Source organism: Coenobita brevimanus, chromosome 108 (genome assembly GCF_032717465.1).
Source record: "Coenobita brevimanus isolate Jiangsu-jjx chromosome 108, ASM3271746v2, whole genome shotgun sequence".
NCBI lineage: Eukaryota > Metazoa > Arthropoda > Malacostraca > Decapoda > Coenobitidae > Coenobita > Coenobita brevimanus.
Genome location: NC_137061.1, coordinates 10,943,725 through 10,963,158, shown reverse-complemented (window position 1 = coordinate 10,963,158; position 19,434 = coordinate 10,943,725). Strand labels below are relative to the sequence as shown.

The window sequence follows — 19,434 nt, the reverse complement described above, 5'->3', positions numbered from 1 at the left end:
TGGGGGATGAAGTGTGTGAAAGGGTACAGCAGGGAAGGAAAGTTGTTGGTACACTGAAAGCAGTGATGAGAAATAGGGAGGTGAGCATGGAAGTTAAGAAGTCACTGCATGATAGTATTGCGATCCCTACCCTGACGTATGGAAGCAAGGCGTGGACCTTGCAAGAGGGGAACAAGTCAAGAGTGAGAGCAGTGGAAATGAGTTACTTGAGAGAAGCATGTGGAGTGACGTGGAGGGACAGGTTGACGAATGAAGAAGTGAAGGAACGTTGTGGGGTGGATGTGGATGTGGTTGAGAAGATTAGGAGAAACACACTGAAGTGGTTTGGACATGTGAAGAGAATGGAGAATGAAAGACTGACTAAGAGGGTGTATGTAGGTAAGGTGGTGGGGTGGAGAGGGTGGGGTAGACCGAGGATGAGATGGTGGGTTGGAGTTGAGAGGTATATGAGGGAGGGGGAGTGAGTTGGTGGGAGGGTAGTCAAATGGTGGGTGACAGAGCGACTTGGAGGCGTTTTGTCTGCAGCCACCCTTTGCGGGATTAGGGCGTCGGGCTATAGATAGATAGATAGATAGATAGATAGATAGTATATATATATATATATATATATATATATAGAGAGAGAGAGAGAGAGAGAGAGAGAGAGAGAGAGAGAAGAGTAGAGAGAGAAGAGAGAGGTATAAGTGAGCAGGAGAAGGGAGGTTAAGAGACTGGTGAAGGAGAGTAAGAAGAAAGTGGATGAAGAGTTTGGGAGGAATCTGAGTGTGAAATGGAGGGAGAGTACGAAATTGTTTTGGAAGGAGGTAAAGAAAATAAGGTAGTGTGAAAGGGGAAATAGTAGGGGAGTGAAAGATAGGAATAATAGATTGTTGGTGGAGAAGAGAGAGAAATTGAGGAGATGGAAGGAGCACTTTGAGGATTTGTTGAATGTAAAGAGTGAGAGCAGTGCGAGTATAAGTGGTTGGGGAATGGCTGAGAGAAGAAGAGATGAGAGGAAGGAGGAAGAGATCAGTAGGTCGGAAGTAGTGGAAGCGATGAAGAAGATTAAGTTGGGAAAGACCCCAGGAATTGATGGAGTGTGTGGTGAAATGCTTGGGTACTGGGGTGAGACTGTTGTGGAGTGGATATGGAAGTTGTGTAGATTGGCATGGGAAGAGGGAAGGGTTCCAGAGGACTGGAAATCAGGTATAATTGTTCCTTTATTCAAAGGAAAAGGGGAGAGAGAAGTATGTGGTAACCATAGGAGTATTTGCCTTCTTAGTGTGACTGGTAAAATATATGGTAGAATACTCATTGATAGGGTTAGGCATATGACAGAGGAGCTAATTGGAGAAGAACAAGGGGAATTTAGGAAGGGAAAAGGGTGTGTAGATCAGATATATGTTCTAAGATGTTTAGTGGAGAAGTATCTAGAGAAGGGAAGGAAAGTGTATGCTGCCTTCATGGACTTGGAGAAAGCTTATGACAGAATAAATAGGCAAGGTATGTGGAAGGTATTAAGAATATATGGAGTGGAGGGGAAACTGTTGAGTGCTGTGAAGAGTATGTAAGAGGGAGCTAGGGCTACGGTGCAGAGTGGATGGTGAGCTGAGTGAGTTCTGTGATCTCAATGTGGGACTGAAACAGGGTTGTGTGATGTCTCCATGGCTGTTTAATATATACATGGATGGGGTTGTAAATGAGGTGCAAGGTAGGGCAGTGGATGTGGGGGTGGCTCTAATGAATGAGGGTGAGATTTGGAAGACTCTGGTGTTGCTGTTTGCTGATGATACAGTATTGTTGAGTGAAGATGAATGGGAGTTGCAAGGTTTGGTGAATGAATTTGGGACAGTGTGTAGGAGGAGGAAGCTGAAAGTTAATGTAAACAAAAGTAAAGTTATGGTGTTTGAGAGGAATGAAGTCACAGAGTGTGCAGTGAGGTTGGATGGTGAGGATATGGAGAATGTGAGTGCATTCAAGTACTTGGGTAGTGTGATGAGTAAGGATGGAACTTTGGGGGATGAAGTGTGTGAAAGGGTACAGCAGGGAAGGAAAGTTGTTGGTACACTGAAAGCAGTGATGAGAAATAGGGAGGTGAGCATGGAAGTTAAGAAGTCACTGCATGATAGTATTGCGATCCCTACCCTGACGTATGGAAGCAAGGCGTGGACCTTGCAAGAGGGGAACAAGTCAAGAGTGAGAGCAGTGGAAATGAGTTACTTGAGAGAAGCATGTGGAGTGACGTGGAGGGACAGGTTGACGAATGAAGAAGTGAAGGAACGTTGTGGGGTGGATGTGGATGTGGTTGAGAAGATTAGGAGAAACACACTGAAGTGGTTTGGACATGTGAAGAGAATGGAGAATGAAAGACTGACTAAGAGGGTGTATGTACGTAAGGTGGAGGGGAGGAGAGGGAGGGGTAGACCGAGGATGAGATGGAGGGATGGAGTTGAGAGGTATATGAGGGAGGGGGGGTGAGTTGGGGGGAGGGTAGTCAAATGGTGGGTGACAGAGCGACTTGGAGGCGTTTTGTCTGCGGCCACCCTTTGCGGGATTAGGGCGTCTGGCTATAGATATATAGATAGATAGATAGATAGATAGTATGTATATATATATATATATATATATATATATATATATATATATATATATATATACATATATATATATATATATATATATATATATATATATATATATATATACAGTAATCCCTCCACTATCCGATATAACAGAGCCAAAGGCATGTCCGGAAAGTGATCCTGTCCGGAAAGTGGGCCCCTGGCTCCAGGACTGGTACTTAAGGACCCTAATCCAGCCTAATTTTTGGAAAGCCACCTAAATAACTCCCTACCGGACATGCATAGCACCTATTTAAGACCCTATTCACACCAATAATGGACATAAAGCATGAAATAAATGAAAAGGAACCAATGAATGAGGAATCAGAAGTGACTGTACCTCAGCCAGGGTACTTACAGCATGCTTGTGGCTGCCTTTCTAAGGTTTTGGCAGTGGTGAAAATGCTCTTGAAGCATGTACAGTAATCCAGTGTTATGCTGCACTTGGTTCTTTGCACTGTGAGTTATAATTGTTTAACATCGCACATTGTTCTAAACTGCACCACGCCAGTTTCAACTGCCAATTTGCACTCCACAGCTAATCCTTTGCACTCTAAATTCTAATTTCTTAACACTGCACAACACTGTAAATTCCCGTGATCTCGTGGCGAGGTATTGCAGTTTAATCACTGTTTATTCACAAAAAATGAGCAACTGTTGCTTCCATTGCGATAAGCATCTACTCACCATCGAAGATAGGCAGTAACTGTTGGAATGTTGGTGACGGGGAAACAGAGTTCCCAGATCGCAACGGCCACATTACCAAACTCCTCAAGTTTCATTACTAAATTTAACTTTTCATTACCAAATTCGTAAAGCTAGCATTTATTCTTCACCAATTATACATACAAGTGGAAATACATGTAATCACTCTTCTTATAATTAACAGCATGTTGATTATTTTCACGCTATGTTGGCTAGCAGATTAATCAGAGAGAGCAAACAATCCATCAGTTCCATCCTGCGTATCCTCATACATGTGAAAAAACTGTTTGGTGATGCATTATTCTGATTCATTACCAAACGAATTTTTCATTACCATGTTGGCCCACATACCAAATGACAGCCCTGACAGGGGAGGGGGGAGGGGGGAGGAAGGAAGGGGTGAAGGGTCCCTGGTGTAACAGCTGTTCGGTGCCGTGCGGCAATTTCAAATTATAAGTGGTGTTACGGAACAGAGAAAGATAATGTACACATTAAGTGAGAATACTAAGAGTCACTACTGTCCCGTAAAGTTCCAGGTTCAAAACAAAAGAGTTAGGTAAAATTACAAGTTAAAGTTTAATGCTCAAACTAACAACAAAACATTCAGGACTCATAAGGATAATGTAATGGCAAATAAACAGGTTAAATATATGGTTAACTGCAATAGCCTCTATTAACACGAAATTAGCAAGAGTAAATTTATCTAAGTCAGCCCTGATAAAAAGAGATACCAGATAATACTCAGTGAATGCCAGATAAATTATTACAGATACAAACTATTATCAAAAATGACTGACATATATATATATATATATGGTATTGTGATCCCTACCCTGACGTATGGAAGCGAGGCGTGGACCTTGCAAGAGGGGAACAAGTCAAGAGTGAGAGCAGTGGAAATGAGTTACTTGAGAGGAGCATGTGGAGTGACATGGAGGGACAGGTTGACGAATGAAGAAGTGAAGGAACGTTGTGGGGTAGATGTGGATGTGGTTGAAAAGATTAGGAGAAATACACTGAGGTGGTTTGGACATGTGGAGAGGATGGAGAATGAAAGACTGACTAAGAGGGTGTATGTAGGTGAGGTGGAGGGAGGGAGAGGGAGGGGTAGACCGAGGATGAGGTGGAGGGATGGAGTTGAGAGGTATATGAGGGAGGGGGGGGTGAGTTGGGGGGAGGGGAGTCAAATGGTGGGTGACAGAGTGACTTGGAGGCGTTTTGTCTGCGGCCACCCTTTGCGGGATTAGGGCGTCGGGCTATAGATAGATAGATAGACTGACATAAAACCCAACATCAATTAAAAACTTCACTAGGCCTACAAATTAAACTTATGCTATACAGTACAAGAAAAAATACAACAGTTATACTCAAATTACACACAGCTGCTAGATGTTTGGAGATTTCTTGAGCACTCACAATAATAATATCTGTACAGGGGAGGACAGAGATGTGAACAAAATGAGGAGCAGATCTAAGTGGCCATGATGCAGAGATTGAGCTCATTATATAGGGGCTGGCAGAGCTTGATACAACTTGTAAGAGGGACGCGCAAATGAAGCGATGGGGACAGAGAGCTGAAAATCCCGCAAAGTATAACAGAGAGAACGACTTACTCTACTATAACGGTAGAAGGGGGGGACTGAGGCAGAACACGCTCGTGATCAAACATGCAGCAACTGTGCGTTAAAATTACACAAAGGATGATGAAATCATAGGCTATGTAACAGTGGGAAAAAATTCGGATTTTGGGGGGATTTTTTTCTTTTTGGCCATTTTTGGGTTCCGAAGGTCCAGGCCCACAATGTCCAGTAAGTAGGGTGTCCGGAAAGTGGGTGTCCGGAATGTACGGGGATTACTGTATATATATATATATATATATATATATATATATATATATGTATACAATACATCCCCACAGTACATGAGTATATTGGTGGCAGAGGACGTCAAGTACTAGGAATTATTGTGAATACATAAACTTATGAGAAAAATTACATATGGGTGGCACTCCCCTTCATGGGCAACCCTTGAGACCCCTTTCAGACCTAAGTATTGTAATATACAGGGAAACTATCTAATACATATTACCTAAGATAAAGTAAACCAACAAGATTATGGCTTTACTAGGTAAATCAACAAGGATATGGCTTAACTAAACCAACAAGAATATGGCTGCTCACCTATACCCAAGAGGACAACAGGCGTGATGGAGGTAAGGAAAGGATCCGAGGCAGGATGAGGCACCTAGCGTGCATCTCCTGCATCACCCACCACACCACCTGACACACCACCTTTCTCACCACTTTCGACACTTGCACCAGCTAATGCACTCACTTCATTCATAAACCCTTCAAAGTCTATTTCTGACACCTCAGACATCAAATCAGTCTCTTGATCTTCCTCAGGATATGGCTCTTCTGATGTTGAAGGGAGCGATTCCTCACTTTGTTCAAGCCGAAGGTAACAGGTGATGAGTGTTTGCTTGCGTCTGTTTACTTTCTGGTTGTACTTCTTGGTGCAGAAGTGGAAGGTTTTGTCCAGTGAAGACATCACCATCTCCACTGCAACTGAGAGCGTTCGATATCCTTGAATTCTTCCTTGAATTTATCAGGGGCACACAGTACCCTGCTGATCTCCATCATGGACAAATCTTCACTTTCCATCACTGGTGTTGCTGGCTTTGCTGCGATCTCCTGCTCTGCGTCAGCCTCGTCCACTCACTGCACGATTTCCTGGGGATCCTGCTCTGCTGCTCCCGAATGTAAAACCCTGACCTCCTCCATCGAGACGGCCTGAAACCTGGGCACAGCTTGTGCACTTGTGAGAGTGGCATCAGGGATGAAATGCCGCAACAGCCACTTGGAAATGATACTACTTGTCATCCAACCATTGGAGTTGCTGTACCAGTATACCCCGCTGTCATCCATGCAGCGCAGATTCTTGTAACATCTGGGGTGTGCTGCAGTATGCACCACAACATGCCGCATCTTGTCTGAGCCTGATAAGTTCATGGCAAACATGACTGTTATCCTGCTCTTGTCGATTTTTCTGCCCCGGGCCTGGCGCTGGTGCTTACTAATATAAGTACACATCAGCATAGCCTTGTACTGTAGTATAGGGCTGTTTCATCAATGTTATAAATTTGGTCCCTAATGTAGCCACCCTTGTCAATTATCCCCTTTAGGATGGCTGGATAATCCCTGGCCGCCATTTCATCCACTGATGCACGCTTCCCCGTGAGGCGAATGTGACGTGGCTCCTTCCTCTTCAGAAAGTGGCAAAGCCATCCCATGGAGGCTTTAAATGGTTTCTTAACAGCAAGCTTCTGAGCTGCAGCTTTGTAGAAAATCTTGGCCTGGTCCCTGATGTAGCACCCGTTCAGTGGAATTCCTTCCTTCTCCTTCCTCAGGATAAATGTAGCTAGGTACCGCTCCATAAGAATTATAGCCTGGTTGGTCAGCCTGCTTCTTCCGCCCAATGCCGCCATCCCATATGTTTTCACAGTCTTCTTTATGGCCTCCCTGTTAGCCCATATAGTTAGCACGGATGATTCTGCCAAGCCTAGTTCCTTGCCAATGGCTGTGTTACCCTTCCCACTCTCCTTCTTCCTAATGACTTGCATTTCATGGCATGGGTGATGCACTTCTTCCTGGAGGAGGGGGCAGACATCTTGGCTCACAGAAAAAATAGCCTCTGAGTACACGGGGATGTACCTGAAACAGCGAGTGCACCCTCTGTGCATGTGTGTTTCCTCTGCTGGGACTCTCACCTCACCACCCTCCAAGCGGCGCATATGGGCATCATGTGATGAGTGAGCAGCATCGACATCAAAAGGTGGGCGGAGTGTAAGTAACCGTTATCGCTTCTTGGGGGGGCAATGTCGTGTACTCAGGGTAACCCCGGATTTGGGTCACTCTTCGCCCCCCATCTCGCTTACAAGTAGTTCAATTCACATACTAATAAAAAATACACTAAAAAAAAAAGAAAAAAAAAAAGAAAAAAAAAAGGGCCTCGTGTACAAGGAGGATCGTGTAATCGGAACTCGCGTACTGTGGGGATGTACTGTATATATATATATATATATATATATATATATATATATATATATATATATATATAAATATATATATATATATATATATATATATATATATATATATATATATATATATATATATATATATATATATATATATATATATATATATATATATATATATATATATATATATATATATATATATATATACATATATATATATATATACAGTAATATAAAGCTATAGCCAATCCCATATTAGTTACCTCCTCCTACTGTAGGCGCAAAGGTTGAGGCTACCATACCCCATAGCATTTAGGAGTGGATGGCAGGGGTACACTTCAGTAGCATTATAATGACTGCTACACCGTACATGCAGCCACCGCTAGGATATGCAGACCTCAGTGTGGCATATTACTGGTACCCTGGCTGGCATCCTTTGACTAACAGACTACCCTGTGTCTAATTTACCAGAGGCAATACACTACTCAGTATATGTCAGGGATGTGTTCCACACTTTCACAACTTTTTTTCATACAACTAGTACAGCACAGTTTTTGTCGTGGTTCCACGCACATATTAATGTGGGGTAAACTCGTCATTCAGAACACACCTTCTCCAATGCAGACGCGTTTTGACAAAAAAAAAATCCCTCAAAAAACACGTGGAGTTAGGCTAATGAACTAGGTCTCCAAAATTACTTCAATCATCCTGTTATGTTCACACAAACAGCCAATAACTCATTCTTGGTAGGAATTATACCTCATTTTTAAATTGAACTTATGTCAAAAATCCGGCAACCTCCTTAGCCAAAACGTACGAGTGGCAACTTTTGTCAGTCCAACTTTAGAGAGTGTTCAGTCAAGTTTTTTCGTTTTCTTTTATTCCAGGGCAATGGAAAGAGAATTAGCAGAAAACGGAGTAGACATGTGTGATATAAGGGGGAGCGACATGCGTGCAAAAAGGCTAATGATCCACTATTATTTTTCCAATATGCACGCACCTTTTTCAACTTTAAACCAGAAGGAAGTTCCCCACATACCAAGACAATCTGGGCCTCGCCCTAACTGCATGGAGTATTAGGGTGACTCTTCCCTGAAATGATATTAAACAACACCCACTTGAAGCTGGGCTCGACCAGTTCCATTTCGAATGCACTGCGCAAGTCAATATCTGTGTTCGCATTCAAATAGGAGTGCATAAGTACTGATAGGGACTTGCACAGTGCATTCAATGTGGAGAACACATAAAAAATTTCAACCAATCTTCATAGTACAGTACTAGTTTAGAATAGTTTTAATGTTTCCATACTTTTAGGTTTATTGTAAACTGCAACAAGTTTTGGCCTATGTTTACACAGTGACAGAAGGGGATAAAAATATCAGACCTAAAGATAGGCCTAAGCCTGCAAATAAGCTTAAGAAGCCATCCTACTCAAAGGAGAATGTAGAAGCTGCTATGGATGATGTTACAACATTAGCATGCATGGCCTTAGTTATCCATCCATCCATCCATTGCCAGACGCCATGTATCCCAAACGGGGTGGCCAAGGGCTTAGAGTTAATTGTTTTACAGGGAGGGGCACTAATCCTCCACCAACCCCACTTGACACGTAGGGATGCCAACAGCATCTGGTGTTCCCAGGCGGTCACCCATCCAAGTACTAACCAGACCCAACGTTGCTTAACTTCGCTGATCGGACGGGAAGCGGTGTACTCAACGTGGCATCTTTAGTTTAATAATCCTTTCAATTGGGGCGAGAGAGTCTTTCCCTTCCCTGAATAAAATCATTTGGTGTTACAGTAAAAGTCCTATTATTAGGCATCTGTGGGACCGGGCTGATGCCGAGAAATTGGATTTGCTGAATAATCAAAAATCCTACCCACTCAATACCTTAAATAAATTGGTGAACACTGTCATCACCACTTATGGTATTACAACAGTGTTTGGAGAGAGTATTGTATACTGTACAATGCTGTAATCACTACAGTACTATACCTGAATCTGAAATATAAATATAAATTAGTGAACATATACAAGTGTAATGACACAGTAGGCCTACAAGTCAGATAACACGATGGTCGAAATGATATGGAATATTACCTACCAGCTCAGTACATCATTTGTATTGGTGAACACTGTCATCACTACAGTAATCCCTCCAATATCCGACATAATAGAGCCATAGGCAGGTCCGGATAGTGGTCCTGTCCGGATATTGGGCCCCAGCTTATGGACTTGTACTTATGGACCCTAACTCTGAAAAACACCTATACAACTCCCTCTGGACATGCATTGCACCTATTTAAGAACCAAATCACACCAATAAGGGACATAAAAGACTGAAATAAATGCAAAAGAACCATAAAATGAGGTTTTAGAGGTGAGTTTATACAATATTAAACATTCTGGGTACTTACAAGTCCCTTGCTCCTGGACTGGTTTGAACCGCCAGTTTGCAGTCCACAGTTAATCCTCTGCACTCTAAATTCTAATTTCTTAACACTACACAACACTGTAAATTCCTGTGTGTTCTAGTGGCAAGGTATTGCAGTTTATTCACTGTTTATTCACAAAAAACAAGCACCTGTGGCTTGCACTGTTATGAGTGTCTGCTCTCCATCGGAGTTAAGCTGTGACTGTTGATGTTGGTGGGGTAACAGAGTTGCCAGATCGCAACAGCCACATTACCAATCTCCTCAACTTTCATTGTCAAATATAACTTTTCATTACCAAATTCGTAAAGCTAGCATATATTCTTCACTAATTATACAGTATATACAAGTGGAAATACATGTAATCACTCTCCTTATAACTAACACCATGTTGATTATTTTCACACTATGTAGGGTAGCAGATTAATCAGAGAGAGCAAACAATCCACCATCTCCATTCTGTGTATCCTCATACATGTGAAAAATCCATTTGGTAATGCATTATTCTAATTCATTACCAAACGAATTTTTCATTACCAAATTGGCCCACACTTGGTAATGAAAAATACCAAATGGCAACCTGACAGGGGAGGAGGGAGGGGGAGGAAGGAAGGGGTGAAGGGACCATGGTGTAACAGCTGTTCAGCGCCAGGCGGGAATTTCAAATTATGGGAGGGAAAAAAGTCAGATTTTTTTCGAATTTTTTGCGGTTTTTGGCCCATTTTGGGAAAATTGGATCCCAGGAGGATTATGTCCGGTTAGTGGGGATGTTCGGATATTGGGCGTTCGGATATTAGAGGGTTTTTATATTATTACAAATGTGTTTGGAGTGAGTGCTGTACACAGTACTTTTTCCAAACACAAAATAAAATAGTCGGAAAATTACATAAAATAAAGTGGAGGAATATGAATTGGTAAGGTCTTTCTGATGAAAGTTAAAAGTACAGTTAACGCTAATTCTTTTGTTCGTTTTTTTGTTTACATGTGGAGAGTATTGATGCAAACAGTAATGTATTCCACTAACCCCTTAATAACCTCCGGCACTGAACAACCCATTACAGTACCAATGTCAGTGATGTCCAGTTAGTGTGAACTATGAAAAACTGTGAACAATTATGGGAAAGGAACAAAGGTCACTGGTATGTTTACATGACTCTACGCTATGATTCCAAGCAGTCAGGTGGTCGCTTAATCTCCGATGTTTTGGCCATTTGGTAAATGCACTGAAACTTTATCAATTCTCCCGTGAATCATAGCAAATCATAGCATGGGTTTAGGAAGCTAAATAACACATTGCTAGGTGCGCCAGGTGATTATCTTCACATCTTTAAGAAAATGGAAGAAATTTAATCCCTCTCTGAGTATGTAGAGTAAGTTTCTTCTATTCTTCTGATATCAATTCATTTTTCTTAAAGATGTGAAGATAATCATCTGGCACACCTAGAAATGTGTTATTTAGCTTCCTAAACCCATGCTATGATTCGCTATGAGTCAGGGAAGAATTGATAAAGTTACAGTGCATTTACCAAATGGGCGAAAACATCTAAGATTAAGCGACCTCCTGACTGCTTGGAATCGTAGTGTAGAGTCGTGTAAACATACCAGTGACCTTCATTCCCTCCCCATAATTGTTCAGTTTTTTTTTTTTAATAGCTCACACTAACCTGACATCACTGACATCGGTACTGTAAAGGGTTGTTCAATGCCGGAGATTATTATGGGGTTAATGGGATACATTACCGATTGCATCATTACTCTCCCTTGCACAAATAAACACAAAAACGAACAAAAGAATGAGCGCTAAATGTACGTTTAACTTTCATCAGAAAGACCTTAGCAATTCATATTCCTCCAGTTTATATATTTTTCTGACTTTAGGTTAGGTTGAGTTTGGTTAAATTATGGTGGTAGGTGGTGGCGACCATCATCCACTCACTTGATGTAGTGCTGCCTACTTCTTCCTTAGCCTTTATCATTCTTTTTTTGTGCCTGCCCTCCTCTCTTCCTATATCTTCCATCTTTCCTGTCACTTCTTATTGCTCTTCTTTCCTTTACAGGTGGCTTTACATTGAGTGACAAGCCAAATGGTTTCCTGTAAACCAAGAAACCATTTACAATGCTGGGTGGTAACCACATAACCAACCCATATGTGCTTCCTACATGTCAACAAATGGGTTGGTGGAGGGTTAGTGCCCCTTCCCGTAAAACCAATAACTCAAAGTCAAATGGCCATCCCTTAAGGGATTATGGCGTCTGGCAATAGACAGATAGATTAGGTACAGTTAAACTCAGTTAGGTTAGGTTTAGTTAAACACTTAGGACAGTCCCTTCCACCATTATGCTAAGGAATCAAAATACAAGCGCTGTCACAGCCGTACAGCTAAATTAAACAATGGGGAAACTGATTTAACAGGCAACATTTATTTACGGTAATGCATTACAGTATCAGTGGTTCATGGGCTATGCAATTACCAGTAAATATCATTTTCAGGAAGGCGTCAAGAATGAACGAATTTCAAGAATTAGCAAGAGGGCTTAGAACGTAACCCTCGCTAATTTGTGGGGGGGGGGGGTACTGTATTGTATGATACTGTGCAATACTGTAATCAATACAGTGCTATACCTGAATCTGAAAAATATAGAAACTAGTGAACATATAGAAGTGTAATGAAACATTAGGCCTACAGGTCACAGACAACATTTCCTGGACTGCCGAGATAATTCCAGACATCTGTCGAACAATCAAAGATTTTCGTAAATGGGACTATTTCTCAAAACTGCCAAAATGTCAGATCTACCGAAAAATCAGCTGCCAAATAACAGGACTTTTACTGTAGTTGGAAAAAACTCTTTAAGAAATCCTCTGTCTGAAGTGGCTAACTTTCTCCCACATTTTTGTAACATTTATTAGTAAAGGCCAAGCCTTTAGGGGATTGTATATATCATAAAACTGAAAAATTCCTTTCAACCCTTTTTTAAGGAGAAGAATGATGGCTTCTATGTGACCCCTGATACAAAGGAGATATTGTATTCCGTGCTGGCACAAGAAGTTGTCATGTAAGAGCCTCCACAATCAGCATCAGAGAACCGCATCTATGGGTTTAAGTTCCCTACAAGTGTTAAGAATGTACTAAGGGCAAACTTTGCAAAGTAGACTAGTCTGGATTAGGAATAGGTCTAACCTAAATGGGATAAGGTGTAAGTGACTAAAGGGTCTACTTGGTCTTTGAGGTAAGGCCTAGCTGTCTGCCAAATGTATAGCAGGAGGCCTATCTGGAGTTATTAATTAATCAGTTTTTCTTATTATATATAAAATCAGAGGGTAACAGGCACCATATTGTTTATTTTATATGCATACATGCCTAGAAAGTCATTACCTTCTCTTTATTTAAGTTATGATGGCTTGTAAACTTTCGATTTTTGCCCATTTGATCATTACATTTTTATTGCTTCAAATATTCATTCAGTAGGTATTTCCTTGTTTATATGCTATTTGCCATTTCAGAATGAATGTGCTTATTACCTTTTCCCTTATCAGTGCCTTACTGTAATTTTTTGTCAGTTTATACCTTCGATTGAAAGTTTCTTTGCAGGAGGCAACTTTTTTTTTACTCAATCAGTACATGACCGGAAAACCGGCCACTGTGGACCAAACACCATTTAATAAAATACTCACATAATCTTTGTCTACTGCATACTCTAAGGTGAGTATATTATCTTTATGCATTTTAGAATTTAGAAATGAGTTACTTGAGAGGAGCATGTGGAGTGACGTGGAGGGACAGGTTGACGAATGAAGAAGAGAAGGAACGTTGTGGGGTAGATGTGGATGTGGTTGAAAAGATTAGGAGAAATACACTGAGGTGGTTTGGACATGTGGAGAGAATGGAGAATGAAAGACTGACTAAGAGGGTGTATGTAGGTGAGGTGGAGGGAGGGAGAGGGAGGGGTAGACCGAGGATGAGGTGGAGGGATGGAGTTGAGAGGTATATGAGGGGGGGGGGTGAGTTGGGGGGAGGGGAGTCAAATGGTGGGTGACAGAGTGACTTGGAGGCGTTTTGTCTGCGGCCACCCTTTGCGGGATTAGGGCGTCGGGCTATAGATAGATAGACAGATTTTAGAATTAGAGGGCATTATGTGTGATATGGAAAATATGCATTTGCATTAGGGATTCTCAGAAAATTTCGGACCACCAACTTTGAACCTATACAATTCTAAACCTTATCAGGTTATTTTATCCTAAATGAAACACAGCAAAATACAACCCATTCTCAATACAGTAAGCATTTACAGAACAATCTAGCTCTTCAAAAGTATTCATCGTAATGCGTGGGAAAAAATATACACAACTTTTCGCATACGAAATGGCGTGTTTACCCTAAGCCCAGTGGACTGAGGGTAGAATCTGCCCTTCTGTAATCCACCATTTTCCTTACAGAGGACAGGACGGGAGCTGAGGGATTTTTGTTATGGTGGAGCAACAATATGAAGGTGGTGGTGACCAACATTCACTCAATGTAGTTCTGCCTACTTCTTCCTTCACCTCTATCATTTTTTTCTGCATCTGCCCACCTATCTTCCTATTAATCCCATCCTTCCTGTCACTTGTTATTACTCTTCTTTATCCTTCACATGGTTCTATACTGAGGGACAAGTCTAATAAAATCCTGTACCCCAGGAAACCTATACAATGCTAGGTGGTAACCATATAACCATATAATGAGATGATGTGGAGCCTTCTATTGTGCCCCTGTTAACTGGGTGGAGAGATGCAACTGCAGTATCCATCCAGGAACCAGTTCTCCACACTCTTCCCCATACCTTGCTGTGGTGAGGTGCTGGCTACTACATGGTAACACTGGTTTGGACGACCCTGTAGGGATGGTTACCTGCCTGTTGTTCATGGGTCTACTTGGCTGGGCAAACTGGTGTTGTACAACAACAATAACAACTATATGAAGTCAGCCCCCTTCAGAACCTACATTAATTTAACCAGAGGATACTGAAATTTCAGCTTCAGAGGTAGTAATGATACTTTAAATGGCTTTTTTCTTAATTATTTCTTATTTTTACTGTGAAATTTATAATAAATAAGAATGTCAAGAGAGATGAAGACATTGTATACAATTTCTTACCAAATATTGCAAATCCTGAAGAGACAACATCTGCCCATGCCAGTGAGCGGGGTATGCAGTTGTGAATGTCATTCTGGTACCAATAGTCCAGGATGAAATAGCCTGGAACTCTCAGGATGACAGTCGCAATTGCCTCAAATTGTTCACTCTTCAGCTTCCATCCTCTGAGACCTGCAAAAAGACCAAAAGGAGAATGAGAGTATGACTAGCGTGTATGTAAGTTGGAGAGGGAAACTGAGAATGAGGTGGAAAGGTATGAGAGTGGTGTGGGACAGAGGGAGTGTTATATGTTGGTGGAGGACTGGAAATTGCAAAGGATAAATATTCAAGGCCACCCCCCTTGGACTAAGGTTTCTTGCTACAAAGAGAGAAAAATAAAGTTATTGTATTTTTCAGTATTATTGTATTTTATACTGTATTCTTCATATCCCTATCTTAATTTAGTTAGCCTAATTCTTTAACTGCCACTGGCATCCAAGGATGTACAGTGGGGCACCAATTTTCGCGCCTAATTGGGTCCAAAAATAATGCACGAAAGTAGAATTAGCGAAAGTTGGGGCATTGTCTTTATGGCAAAAAGGCTAATTGGTTCCCGGTTATCCTAAAGTAACATCAGATTTTCATTTTCACTTGCAATACAGTACATCAAATCACTATTGTACATTGCATTGTGAGATACAAACAATAAAAACTGTACAGTACACATTATATGAGGAGAAACATACCACAGAGACCAGGTTGAGGTGTTTAATGGATTTTGGGGGTAAGTATCTGAGGCGCATGGCGGGCTTATTTAGCCACGCCAGACGTATTGGCGCCACCTCTTGCTGCCTCGCTACCACTCTCTCTCTCTGCCTCCTCAGATGCAACTTGATGCAACACTTCCACTCTGTGCTGAATTTCCCTTTGTGCTAGGTTCTCTTGAACAAATCCATTGAACCGTGAGAATCCAATACAATGGAGCTAGCACGCTCGTACACAATGGCGGGAATGGGTGGACAGAGTGTTGACATGACGTCATTCAAGATGGCGGTGGGTTGCGGGCGGGCGGTGCAGGAAATTCAAAGTTCAAAATATTGTCCCAAACCCAAAATTTGTGCGCGAAAATCGATTTTTTTCAAGCGAAAGTGGAAGTTAGGGAATATTTGGTGCATGCCGCGAAAGTGGATTCCGCGAATCCTGCTGTAGCGAAAGTTGGTGCACTACTGTATGTGCATCCTACACTACATTCTGTCAATATAACAATGCATTCACAACACTTGGCATTTGGGGGGGGGGGAGGATTCTGACATTATTTTAATTTACTAACTTCCTGAAGGAGGGGGTTATTCTGACATTTTAATTTACTAAACTCTTGAAGCATCAAACTTCCCCTGATACATTTCCCTGTCTCATACATCATCATCCGTACGCTCCACTGGCGACCTTCTCACCTACCTTTCAGACTCCTGGCCATCCTCCTTTCAGGACTTTGGCGAAAGCTTTGCCATTGCACTTGACATCTCTAAGGCTTTTGATCGAGTCTGGCATAAATCATTAATTTCCAAACTGCCCTCTTACGGTTTCTATCCTTCTATCTGTGTCTTCATCGCTAGCTTCCTTTCTGGTCGTTCTATAGCCGCTGTTGTAGACGGCCATCGTTCTTCTCCTAGATCTATCAACAGTGGTGTTCCTCAGGGCTCTGTCCTATCACCAACTCTCTGCCTATTATTCATCAATGACCTTCTAAGCTGTACATCTAACCCTATCCACTCATACGCTGATGACTCCACCCTTCACCTTTCCATTCGGTTCCCACAACGCCCATCTCAGCAGTTGCTTCAACAAACAAGGGATGAGGCTATGGCACACCTAATGTTTGACTTGGTTCATATCTCTGACTGGGGTAAAAATAATCTGGTTGTTTTTAATGCATCTAAGACTCAGTTCTTACACCTATCAACCCGACAAAATCTTCCATAGGTATACCCACTAATGTTTAATAATATTCAGCTTCATCCTGCATCATCCTTGAACATGCTTGGGGTTTCATTTACTCGGGACTTATCTTGGAAATATCATATAACATCTCTTGTCAAATCTGCTTCCAAGAGATTGGGTGTGCTAAGCCGACTCCGTTCTTTCTTTACCCCTGCACAATTGTTGACTCTATACAGGGGTTTTATCCATCCCTGTGTGGAGTACAACTCCCATGTGTGGGGAGGCTCCCCACATACAGCTCTTCTCAATAGGGTGGAGTCAAAGGCTTTTCGTCTCATTAACTCTCCTCCTCTTACTGACTCCCTTCAACCTCTGTCTCTTTGTCTCACTGTTGCATCTTTATCTCTTTTCTATTGCTACTTTAATGGTCACTGCTCTTCTGAACTGTCTGCATGCATTCCTCCACCTCTACAACAGGCGTGTAGCACCCGTCTAGCAGCAAACTCTCATCCCTTTTCTGTCCAACTCTTTGATGCAAGAGTTAACCATTACTTCCAGTCCTTCATTTATGCAACAGGTCAACTCTGGAACTGTCTCCCTCTGTCTGTATTTCCTGCTGCCTATGATCTCCAGTCTTTCAAACGCAGTGTGTCCAGGCATCTCGAAATGATCAGATCTTGAATTTGGCTCTCTATTGTATTTTGTTTTTCTCTTGGAGGGAACTGTTATTGCGGGCTCATGGCCTTTGGTTCCTTCTTCTTCGCATAAAAAAAAAAAAAACAATCATCATCATCCGGACCTCCTTTCCCACCCAAGGGCAGGGTGAGGAGTAGCAATGTCCAGACAGCCCAAAAATGCCCAATCCAATGGGCCACGCTTCCATTCGCTAATCATTCAAGCCCCCGGAATCCTAGCTCTATCGGATACGCCAAAAACATTCACCACATTCTGTAGCTTCACATAATCGTATCCGACAGAGTCAATCCAGATGCTGCCACGTTAAAAAGGGGTGCCAAAAATCCCTGATCACGCACTTTTCCTCACAAAATTCATCCAGCCAGCTCGATCTCCTGTCAGTTCCCTAGCTTCACCGACTTCCAAAACCTCTCTTCCTCACACATTCATCCACCATATCTCTCCACCTTCTCCTTGGCCTACCTCGCCTCCTCCCTCCTTCGAATTCACTCAGATATACCTTCTTCACCACTTTATTGTTATCCATTCTCTCCACATGACCATACCACCTCAGTACACTCTCTTCAGTTCTGGCGTCCACCACCTTCCTCACTCCGCATCTTTCACGAATCACATTATTTCGTATCCTATCCACCCTCCGTACTCCACATACATTCCTCAGCAGTCCCATCTCCACTGCTCTTACTCTTGACTTTTCATTTTCATGCCACAACATAGTCTCACATCCATATGTTAAAGTTGGCACTAACACTCCTTCATGTAAGCCTCGTGCAGCTGCAACACTCAAGCCTCCGTTTCTTATCAAGGCCTTCATTGCACCAGTCGAGCAGAGCAGTACTCCCGAGGTGGATGGAAAGCTGATGACAGGGAGTGCTGGAGCTCCCGTTTCATCAGCCCTCAGGAGTAGTTCCTGACCATCCCCCTTTGCTGAACTTTTTCAGTGTCTCAGTTACACAGAGTGTAGGCCAGCATGCTCTCCAGTACAAATTTCTCCAACTATCTACACCAAACTACATGCACAGTACACACTACACTTCCTATTCAAAATTCAACAATAATGGAGTCTCTTCGTCAAGCCTCGGAGTCCCCAGGGGGGGGGGACCATAAATGCCCCCACCATCCGCCCCTCTCCCGGTGACAACTCGAGGTGCCTGGAACCACGGTCTGACTCTCTTCTTCTTCATTTCTGCAACATTCGCGGCCTTTCCTCTAACTTTCGCTCTGTTGAGCACCACCTCTCCTCCTCTAAACCTCACCTTCTTTTTCTAACGGAGACTCAGCTGTCTGAGGCAACTGACAGCAAACCCTTTTCTGTATCCTCCCACCTTCTCTATATTCATTCAAAGCCAAAGGTGGCTGTTGTGTATATATACGCAACGACTTATCTTGCTCTCGTGTTCCTTCTCTATATTCATTCAAAGCCAAAGGTGGCTGTTGTGTATATATACGCAACGACTTATCTTGCTCTCGTGTTCCTGAACTCAATTCTTCTGAATTCTCTACACTCTGGCTTCAGCTTTCCTGTCATTCTCTGACTAAATATATCTGTGCTGTTTACTTGTCTCCTAATTCTACTGACTATCAAAAATTCTTTGACTATCTTACTTCTACGATGGAACACATTCTATCCATTTCTCCTTTCTCTGAAATCTCCATTCTAGGAGATTTCAATGTTCACCACCACCTTTGGCTCTCCTCTCTTTTCACGGATCCACCTGGTGAACAAGCCTACATCTTTTCTATCCTTAATAACCTAGAGCAGCTTGTACAGCACCCTACCCGTATCCCTGACCGCCTTGGAGAGAGCTCCAACATACTTGACCTCTTCCTCACAACTAATCCTTCTGCTTACTCTGCTAATCTTTTCTCTCCGTTGGGCTCCTCCGATCACAACCTTATTACCT

The 19,434-nt window shown here is 42.3% G+C and overlaps 1 protein-coding gene and 1 pseudogene across 1 annotated transcript in view; both read right to left on the bottom strand.

Annotated features, from left to right (window-relative positions):
* LOC145416882 (RING finger protein 145-like) overlaps window positions 1-19,434 on the bottom strand; it is a 150,607-nt gene that overhangs the window by 118,174 nt on the left and 12,999 nt on the right. The window contains exon 2 of the mRNA XM_080285748.1: window positions 14,915-15,085. Within this exon, the coding sequence (XP_080141874.1) occupies window positions 14,915-15,085 (171 nt within the window). The remainder of the gene's footprint in view (window positions 1-14,914; window positions 15,086-19,434) is intronic.
* Window positions 8,965-9,082, bottom strand: LOC145417072 (5S ribosomal RNA; annotated as a pseudogene).